Raw genomic sequence first — 10802 nt, 5'->3', positions numbered from 1 at the left:
AACTCCCCAATCGGCCCTGCTCTGAGTCTGACCAGGGGCTGCACCTAGGGATTGGGCGTGCCCTCTGCCACCCGGGAGCAGGCCTAAGCCAGCAGGTCGTTATCTCCCGAGGGGTTCCAGACTGCGAGAGGGCACAGGCCGGGCTGGGGGACCCCCCTCCCCCCCAAGTGCACAAATTTTTGTGCACCGGGCCTCTAGTATACTTATAAAATCATTGGTTATTTGGGTGGTTTTAAACATCTCATTTTTATAAATAACCCTGACACCGATATTTTTGTGCATAATTTATTCTTTATGGTTATTTTTTCTTAAATAGAAATAGTTGCTTGCAGTAAAATTACTGGGTTAAGTAAAGGGTCTGGGCATTTCAGATATACATTGCCAAATTATCTTCCAGAAAGATCACATCATTTTATACCCATGCTAACCATGTGAATGTTATGGTCAACTCTTTGCTTCCTTGTCAACTTCCACTGTTAGAGCATCTATGTTATTTATTGTTTTCCATTCTCATTGGGGGTATGTAACAAGTTGATTTTCATCCAAGAACCAAAGATGCATATGCAACAAGACACCAGGACGTGGGTTAAATACCAGGGATGGACAGAAGGTAAAAGGACTTACTTTGACTCTTTTTCATTGATGGTCACGTCAGCATGCATAATAACTTCCTGGGACCTAAGTTCTAGAATCAAGATAGGATCAAAACAGTCCATTATAAGGTAGGGTTTATAGAACCCTGGCTTCTCAAATTGCACACAATTACCTAATTATCCAGGCACATCCCCAAGCCTCTTTTATCAAAGCCTGATCACAGAATACAGATTGGCTGAAAGGATCAAAGAATGAGAAAGTTCTCATTTGGGAAGAGATTCAACTGAAGTACTAAAAAAACACACAGATGCCCTCAGATCTCAAATGTGCACACACACATATTTAGATTAATTTGATTCCAGAAATGTGAGTTGCTGAAAGGATCAGTTTTAAACTAGGTTTCCATCATCCTAGACCTGGATAAAGATGTTATACTGAGTCCTGGCCTGTGTGGCTCGGTTGGAGCATCGTCCCCTGCACCAGAAGGTTGCAGGTTTGATCCTGGTCAGGGCACATACCTAGGTTGTGGGTTTGATCCCCAGTCAGGGCAGGTATGGGAGGCACCAATTGCTGTATCTCTCTCACATCGATGTCTGTCTGTCTGTCTCTCTCCCCGCCCCCTAACCCCTTCTTCCCTCTTTGGAATTAACTTTTTAAAAAAGATGTTATAACTGCTAGAATAGTGAGAGGCTTTTTCTTAATTCCTAAGGAAAAATACGAGTTAAATAGAATATTAATGTTGATTTTTCCTCCCACAATTTTTATTTCAAACCATTGGTAACTGATCCTTTATAACAATTGTGCATAAAATGGAATCTGACTTAGTACATAGTCATTATTAGACATGTTTATTTTAGGATAATCACATTCCTTGGTGCTCTACATAGAAACCCATAATGTTCAAGTGATTCACCACCTGAGTGAATTTGAAATTTTTCTGGCATAATTATTTATAATTCACATTCAATTACTCATAAATTTGGATGGGGTACAATGCATGTCTATTCTAAGTTGGCCTTTTTTTTTTAACATAGATATTTTGGGAGACCTGTAGTTTGACCAGGTGTATATAATCTTTTAAAATTTTGTTCGGCAAACTCATATATGTGGACTACAATATATATTTGAATTGCCAAGTCAGAGTGAAATTAAAGCAGCCACCATGGCTAGAGCCCACAAAATCCAACAGAAGACATGGCCCTCTTTTAATAACAGATTAAACTTAACGGGACATGTGTTGAGAGCCTACTGGGTGCAAGGCACTGTGCTAATTTGTGCACTATTGTTTTTACAGCAAAGCAAACAATATTGCAACAACCCAGCCTTGATTCAGTTAGGGTGTGTGCCACAACATGATCGTGCTCAACTTACTACATTGTAATTAGGGAGATCTGGCTATCAAACCTTCAGGTGGCTGTGTGGTATAATTCAAATGCAAAAGCTTCATAATCCAAGAGACCTGAGTACAAATTCCAGATCACTAAAGTAGGGATGTGGATCCTAGAGCCTCCCTAAAAAGGGATGATAATAACTTTTTTTTTCTGGGATTTTAAGAGGCCTGGGATATAGTAGGCACTTGAGAAATGATACTCATCTTCCCCAAAGTCAGTACTACTGTTGTGTAAAATTTGTTCTTTGACTTGGATGTGTCAATTTTTCATTAAATGTGGAGTGCAGGCAGGATGACTGCTTCTCTTTCCCAGCCCCAGACTACGCCAATCTGTGTGGTTTTGTGCCAGAAATAAGTAAATGTCACTTACCTAAATCCGGCAGCGAAATGGAAAACGCACTGTTATGGACAAAAGGCACAGAAGGGTTAGGAAAGAAAGCCATGTTCAGGATAGCACAGTGATGACTAGGTTTCTTGATACTGATGTCTCTAGTCAAAGATGTGGGCAGAGCTTACCTTCCCTGCATCTGTGTTTTGACCTTCTCCCCACTTTTTCGATGAGCTTATTTATCCCAAGTGACCACTTATACCCCTTTCCTACCAGACAGCTTCAGGCTGCCCCACCGCCCTGCCCTTCTCCATCCAGGATTCTGTTTCTGCCTTCTAAACTTCCAAGATGGCCATCAGATGCACACAGCCCTCTGGAGACACTGGGCCCTGCCTACGTCTATGCATAAGCCAAAGGGATTAGAGCAGAATTCCAGGCCAGGTGGAGCTGGAAGATGGTAAACTGCTAAGTGGGTCAGGACATTTGTCCCAGACAGATGGTTGGCTTCTCCTTAAATCTCTCAGTTAGGATCACATGGAAGGAAATATGATGTGGTAGAAAAAAAATCCATTCATTTAAAGCAATTATTTAAGTTCAGCCCTACAGGCCCAGGTGCTGGGTATACTACATGATTAGACACAGTTTCTGTCCTGAAGTAGCTTGGGATTTAGTGAGGGAGAGAAAACATAAATTAATGTGACACTGTGTGAAAAGGAAAAAAAAAACACACGTGATAAAGAAATATCCAAAGGAACAGCACTTTTGGGAAAATCAGTTCACCTTCATATAAGCCTCAGTGTCTTCATTTCTAAAGTGAATCCTAATGCCTATCTTATCTTACTGAGATACTTCTGGAAGGATGCACATACCTAGCGGTTGTGCCCAGGACATATGGATGCTCAGTGATCCTGCTGGCGTGTCTGTAAGACCAGACTGGGTAATGGAAGTCGAAGAGCGTTCTCACTGGGTCCTATTTATAAGGGACTGTGGGTGTCATGCTAATCATCTTTGTTGGAAGCATCTAACCGGCTAGTGCCAGGGTCTGCCTCTAGGTCTCATTGACTGCTGGAGCCAAACGCCCTCTTTCTCCACAGCCAGGACTGCGATTCATAAACCCTGCATTCTACTGGGGTATAAGTGGTCACTATTGGATCTCTTGGTCGATCTATATCCAACAGACAATTAGACTTAAAGCTGCATAACTTGGAGGCTTTATCAGTGAAAAGCACTTTAAGGTAGAATAACATAATTCCATGTCAGTATTTGTAATGACCTTGGGCAAATTATTTTACCATTTCCTGTCCTCGTACAATACAGAGCTGCATGTATATCTACACACCTATCTGTCTAGATGAGGGAGAGAAGTGCCTCCAGAGACTACGAGGTCTCCCTTTCACTGTATGCAATAGGAAACAGGCTGTATGGGTGCAAACACAAAGTGAATTGCCCAGTTACACATTGAATAAATGGAAGAGCTGAAACTAGAATCCAGACTCTAGGCCTCCATCTCTTCCTATTACCAGTGAAAATGTATCCCTCCCAAACATTGGTCATTAGCGGGTGACCTTGGAGGGTCCTTTCCAGGCCTAAGACTTGGAGATAGATGGACCATTCAGCTGAAAAGTTCATCTTCCCTCTCCACACATTGCCTTTCTCAAGAGAGGCGAATTGGATTACAAAGTGTAGACAAATAAAAACCACTGAAACTTGATGGAGTAAGAACGCAAAAAGGGCTGTAATTAATAGCATAATGCTTACTGATACCAGGAGTATATGCCAAGGGTGATGAGGTCAGCTTCCTTTCCGGATTTTGCTTAAGACTTCCCTCTACCCTTGAGTACATATAACCTTTTCTCATCAATTTCTTCAAAAGGGACTTTGTCATTTTTTTTCCCATTAGCATCTGTGAGTGTGGTGCACTCAAAAATGGGCAAGAAGAAGGCAAGTGATAGCCAGGGCCTTTGGTTTTACTTTCTGGTACGCTCCCCACTGTGTCTGAGAGCAGGATGGAGACCATCCGGCTGTATGACTGACTATGAGACCAGCACTGCCAACTGTCTCCTGGAAAGAGAAATAGAAGAGGGTTTTTTTTTTTTTACCTTACATTTTCTTTCAACTTGGTTGTCTTCATCTTAAATCTATCCTTTTCTTTCTTGAAGAATCTTTGTAGTCTCTTAAGTGCTTTGCCATCTAAACTAAGAGAAATCAGAGGGTAGAAACAGTGTTTGAGAGAGTACTAGAAATGGAAGGCTGGTGTAGGAAAAGGGCCAGAGGCTTGGAACACCCACCCAAGGAAGAGCAGGAAAATGCCTCACCAACTTTCTGTTCTCTGTTTTGGTGCCAATATGAAGTAGCACAAGCCACTCATCCATGAAGGGAATTATTACATTTCAATACAAACGTTTGTTTACCCTAAATGGTCTCTATTTTGCAGTTTATGGAGCAAAGTCTTCCTTTTAGAGATGATGACTCAGGGAAGCATGGTTTACAAACTATACTAGAAATAACTTATAGAAAGTCCTGCTTCTAAAATTCACATCACTGATTTTTAATTTACCAAATGATATCATACAACAATAACTGACTACCCAGCTGATGAAAAAAGTTTTTTCAAATATGCTCTTGGGTTTTTTGGGGGTAGGGAGAGGGAATGATACATGCAGGTCATTCCACCCAGCATGGATCCTCTTTTTTTCCTTCAACCCTCTAACTTCTTGCTTTTGACCATTGCTGTTTTCCTTTCCACAACGTGCCCCTGATAACTAAACTTGACAAACAATGCCCACTTGAACAAATATTGTTCTTGAAAACCATGGAATGGAAGCAAGTTTTTGTTGACATTTACTTATCTCTCACTTATTTTCTAACACAATATCAAAGTCCCTACTCTGGGAGATGGACATTTTCTCAAAAGAGAAAGCAATGTAATTTGAAATTTATACCATGTGATTGTGTACAATTACGGGTGTTCTATTTACCTCCATTCTCTGTGCAAATCCTCCGTAAAGATGGTAGGGATGGGGAAGGGAGTTACTTCCTAAGCTCATCATCCTAAGCTAGCAGGACATGCCATTAGGTAGGAAGCCAAGAAAGAGAGAAACTCACTCTATGTTTGTGGAGTTGCTCTTTGTTTTGTATACATCTTCATACATTTCGTTACTATTTTCTTCTGAAATTAAAAAAAATTCATTCATTATAATGACAATAGTTCAGATTCATATTTAGCAAAACATTATTGGATATTGACCAGGTGCTTAGGTACTTTGATCTTTTGTTTGTTTGTTAAATAATTTTTATTGAAACATATGTACATATTTTTATAAGCACATGGTAAAAATAATTAAACCTTATTAAGGTAGTATATACAAATGAAAATTAATATTCGCTTCCACCCTTGAGTCCAAGTCAATGAAAGTTGGTTTATCAACAGATTCCTTTCTTCTGCCCTCCCCTTTGGCATATTTAACATGTAGCAATCAGAGCCTACACATCAGACATTGTGTTGAATTCTGGGGAAATAATGGAGAATTAATTCATCTTGGATATTCTTTCCCTTCACAGCATGGAGCAACACAAAAGCTTAATATACACAGATAATCTTTGAATCCACCTTGACAATGGAGAATTTTCACGTTCAGAACTCGACTTCACACAGTGAGTTTAGGGGAGCTATTGAACATCTCTGTTTAATGACCTCTAAGATGGTTTCTCCATCTAAAATCCTGGCATTCTAAGAAGGATAAAAAACAACCAGAGTAGCACCTTTCGTTCATTCATTCAAAAAATATTTAAATAACAAGTACCTGGCATTGTGCTAGGGGCTAAGGGAAGAGAGTCATTAATCAAAGAAATCATATAAATATAAAATTATAAGTGACAGCCCTAACCGGTTTGACTCAGTGGATAGAGCGTTGGCCTGTGGACTCAAGGGTCCCAAGTTTGATTCCGGTCAAGGGCATGTGCCTTGGTTGCGGGCACATCCCCAGAAAGGGAGTGTGCAGGGGGCAGCTGATCGATGTTTCTCTCTCATCGATGTTTCTAACTCTCTATCCCTCTCCCTTCCTCTCTGTAAAAAAATCAATAAAATATCTTAAAAAAAATTGTAAGTGACAGGCACTATGAAAAAGAGAGCCTTGTTACTCTGAGATTGTACACGAAGGAGAGTGTTCACTGGGGGAGTAATGATTGAGCTGAAATGAGAAGAAAGGTCAAGAGTCACTTAGGCAAAGGGGTCCAGGGGGAGGAAAGAAAATTCCAGAAAGAGGGAGTAGCATATGCAAACACCCTGGGGCAGGAGCTTGGTGGGAGCTTGGGAGCCTGGCAAGTTGGAGGAGCTAAAACGTCAGCATGACTGGATCTCAGAGTGAAGACAGTACCAAGGGAGAACACAGGCTGCAGAGGGAGGTAGAAGCAACCCACTCAAGGCCTTCAGACCATGTTAAGGTGGACCGTAAAAGTCCTGGGAAGCTGTGAAAGTGTTTTACGTAAAAACATTCCTACAATCAGACTTCCGTTGTGAAGAGATCAGGAAGGATGCCATTTCACAGCAATGTTGCTTCTTTGCCGCAAGAGCCCCATTACCAGTGCCTTCACCTTCACAGATCTCAGTGAATTTATTCACATATACCCTAGCCCACTGCACTGCCCTGAGCTCCCTGTCACCCACCCAACAGGTATTATTAAAATATAAACAAAAGGTAAGTTATCATTAATCAGCCACCGAGCACTCAGCAGTTGCTACTGGCAGTTTCAGAAATGTCTTCCTTCCTTACCACTATCTGAGGCAAATGAGTTGGAGAAGTCCGACTTTGATCTGTGGGGAGAAAAGAAACAAAGACCATTCATCTGTCCCATGGAGCCTTTAAGGTCTCACCACACTGCTGAGGGGCTGGGGTGCACTTACTCCTTCCTCCCAGGGCACTCAACATCATCGTAGGTCTCTTCTGAGATGGATTGTGGCCTAAAGGCCCCTTGGCCTGGTGCTTCTTTAGTCACCTCCAAGGCCTCCACATACCCACCTGCAAGGAAAACAGAGAAACCCCTGGAGAACGAGCACTATCATAAATGCACTCACACCCCTCACTGGCAGTGGAGGCAAGAATAGGAGAAGGCAGACTGCATGCACTAAAATGGTTTACCATCTTGGTCTCTAGGACCCTTTGCAAACCACTTCTCCTTGCAGAAGCTCCGCTATGAGTCTCTAAAGTTGGGATAATGATCAATAGCACCTATGCTTACGTGATTGTGGTAAGGATTGACGCATTTTTATGAAGGAGGCTAGTTCCCTAGTGAACCAGCAACTCCTCCCTCTTCTTTGATGGTTCTTGCTCTAATCTCTGACCTCAAAGGCAGAAGTCCTCTAGGGTATGTCCCTGGGGCTCCTTCCTCCACCTAAATGAGCTTATCTACTTTTGTGCATTTTTTCCCCCCTTAAAGTAAAATTTCTTAGACAAGTTGACTAAATGCATGTCAACATTTAATATTCATTAATGTTGGAATCAGCCAGAAGATGGTCTGCCAGGTGGAAAAATGTACTGTGGTGTTAGCACAAGCAGCTAGCCTGTTAAAAGCAGGTACTGCTTTTTTTTCACAGAGCTGTAATTTTGTCATAACCATAAAACTTCCTCCTTTTTATCAGCTGGCATAGGTTAATATTTAGAGTATGGGTGATTCAGAATCATTTTCAAACATGAACTATTAATCAGAAATAAGTAGTAATATATCTGCAAAATAAACAATAAGCAAATTGAATTGTGTCTATTAATTAAATGAACCCAGTAACAAGATTTTATCCTCTGACAAGACGTCAGTTAGCACATAGGCCCCAAACTATCTCCATGAAGTCAGCTCCCAGAGGCATAAGGTCTTGCTTTTTCTTAAGGAGTGAGCAGTGAATTTCTCCAAAACAAAACAAAGATGCTGAACACAAAGTTGCTTAATTCTTAGTTTGGACATTTTTTTCTTTCTTTTTCTTTCTTAATTCTTCCTTTTGGCAGAGTCAACTGTAAATGTTTGTGACTTCATTTTCAGACACAGACAACTCTCAAAGTTACAGCTCTAACTTAGACATCTCTGATGAATGCTAGATACTCCATCTAGATACATCATTTCCATTTGCTTGTCTAAGCATATTGCATTCCAAAACCAAATTCATGACTTCTCTTTGCAAATCTGCTCTGCCTGAAATCTACCACAACTCAATAAAAAGTGGCAATTCCATCCTTCCAGTTGCTCTGGTCCAAACCCTTGCAGACATCCTCACCTCCTTTCTCTCTTATATCCCACCTCCAACCCACAGCTCTACTTTCATGTTACATCTTGAATCTAAACACATCTCAGCGATTCTGCTATGGCACCCTCCTCCAAGCTACCGTCATTTCTCAGCTTACTTATTGCAACAAACTCCTGACAGGTCCCCTGATTTATCCTACCTTCTGTTTTCAAGACAGAAGCCAGGATGGTTCTTTAAGATACAAGTATAATAACTCCATTCGTGTGCTCTAAACCTTCCATTGGTTTTTAAAAAATCTCATTTAGAGTAAATGCCAAGGTTCTTGCCATAGTCTAGAAAAGTCCCTTGTTATCTCTGACCTCATCTCCAACTCCACACTCCTTCAGTCACTCTGCTGGTCACACTGGCCTCTTGCCACCAACACAGCTAATGGCTTCTGCCTCAGTGTAGTACCGCTACTTTCCCCCTCTCACCAGAAATATTTACCCTAGGTATATATATGGCTCACTTCCTCATCTGCTTAAGATCTTTGAGGTTGTCCATGAGCACTTTAAAAATTACAACTTCTAATACTTCCCTAATTCTCTTTCCTTGCTTTATTTCCCTCCTCCCCATTACGTTTACTACCATTTCACACAGTGGCTATTTTATTGTTTATATATTATCTGTCTCTTCTGCTAAGAATGTAACCTCCATGAAGATGGGAATATTTGTCTGTTTTGTGTACTGTTATACCCTCAGCTCCTAGAACAGTGCTGGCACATAAAAGGTGCTCAAATTAAAAAAAAAATAGCTTCAATGCATATATATTCTAACAAGAGACTTTTGTGTATTAAATTTATAGTGTCTGCCAATATTTTAAAACTAGAGGCCCAGTGCACGAATTTGTGCATGGGTGGGGTCCCTTGGCCTGGCTGATGATTGATCAGGGCGATCGGGGCCCACAGGCTGGGGGGAGGGACCGTGGGAGGTTGGCCAGCCATGGGAGGTTGGCTAGCCATGGGAGGTTGGCTGTGGGAGTGCACTGACCACCAGGGGGCAGCTCCTGCATTGAGCATCTTCCCCCTGGTGGTCAGTGCGTGTCATAGCAACCGGTCAACTGGTTGTTTGGTCCACTGGTCGTAATGGTCATTTAGGCTTTTATATATGTAGATTTATATCTACTATCTTATTACATACCTTATATTTGTTCTATTTCCCTCCCCTCTCCCCCTCATTTTCCTCTTTCTTGATTGAGATTTCTTCTCTTTTTTCATTTTGTTCCTTTTTTCTTTCTTTCTTTTTCTTTTTCTTTTTTCTTTTTTGGAAGGTATGTGTGTTATGCCTATCTTTTAACAGTTACCCTACCATGTTTTAAAATTTAATTAAAGTATAATATACAGGAAAGGGCACAACTCATAAGCTCAACAAATTGTCCCAAATTCAATATATTCATTCATTCAACACACATAAAACAAATAAAAAAGCCGTAAGTGCCAGTGTCCCACAGTGCCTTCTTGTGCTCTCTTCTAGTCACTATTCCCTCCCACAAGGGAACCACTCTCATTTCTAATACTAGAGGCGAATACTGCATATTTTGAACTTTATATTAATGGAATCATTTCAAATGTCCTCTTTGGTGTGTCACATTTCATTAAATATTATGTTTGTGAGAGTCATTATATTGTGGGGCATAGTTGTAATTTGTTCATTCCTATAACTATTCCATTGTGTGAATATATTATAATTTACTTTTCCATTCTACTTTTGATGGACATATGAACCGTTTCTAGGGTAAGGCTATTTTAAAAAAGTTCTATGAATATGCTGTATATGTCTTGGTAAACATATGTCTATTGGGTATAAGAATAGGTATGGAATTGCTAGATCATAGGATATACATATATTGGATTTTAACAGATACTACTGAACAGTTTTCCAACGTGATTATTCCAGTTTACACTCTCAACAACGGAGGAGAGTTCAGGTTGTTCCACAACTTCACTAATACTTGATACAGTCTTTTAAAATTTTAACTATTTTGCTGGGCATGTAGTGTTATTGTACCGTAGGTTTTATTTGCATTTCCCTGAGACTTGAACAGCTGTATATAGTGTACTTGCCTTTTGGATAACCTCTGTGATTGATTTCTATTTTATATATTCTGGATACAGGATGTTTATAGAAATATAAAATATTTCCATTTTATATTTTCTGGATACAAAGATATTTATAGAACTCATATATATATACACACACAACATATATATACATATATA

General features: G+C 40.4%; 1 protein-coding gene across 4 annotated transcripts in view; it reads right to left on the bottom strand.

Moving 5' to 3' along the window:
• Positions 1–10802, bottom strand: part of LOC102264243 (chromosome unknown open reading frame, human C1orf168) — a 110577-nt gene that overhangs the window by 12925 nt on the left and 86850 nt on the right. For 2 of the 4 annotated variants that reach the window (XM_014542570.1, XM_014542573.1), the window contains exons 10-15: positions 7216–7330; positions 7085–7125; positions 5418–5478; positions 4412–4507; positions 2355–2383; positions 625–685 (exon numbers count right to left, since the gene is read on the bottom strand). In XM_014542570.1, the coding sequence (XP_014398056.1) occupies positions 625–685; positions 2355–2383; positions 4412–4507; positions 5418–5478; positions 7085–7125; positions 7216–7330 (403 nt within the window). Of the gene's footprint in view, positions 1–624; positions 686–2354; positions 2384–4411; positions 4508–5417; positions 5482–7084; positions 7126–7215; positions 7331–10802 lie in introns of all 4 variants that reach the window. The other 2 variants (XM_014542569.1, XM_014542571.1) reach the window with 1 other exon arrangement.

Source organism: Myotis brandtii, unplaced genomic scaffold (assembly GCF_000412655.1).
Source record: "Myotis brandtii unplaced genomic scaffold, ASM41265v1 scaffold304, whole genome shotgun sequence".
NCBI classification, from domain to species: domain Eukaryota; kingdom Metazoa; phylum Chordata; class Mammalia; order Chiroptera; family Vespertilionidae; genus Myotis; species Myotis brandtii.
This window is presented reverse-complemented; position numbering and strand designations above follow the sequence as displayed.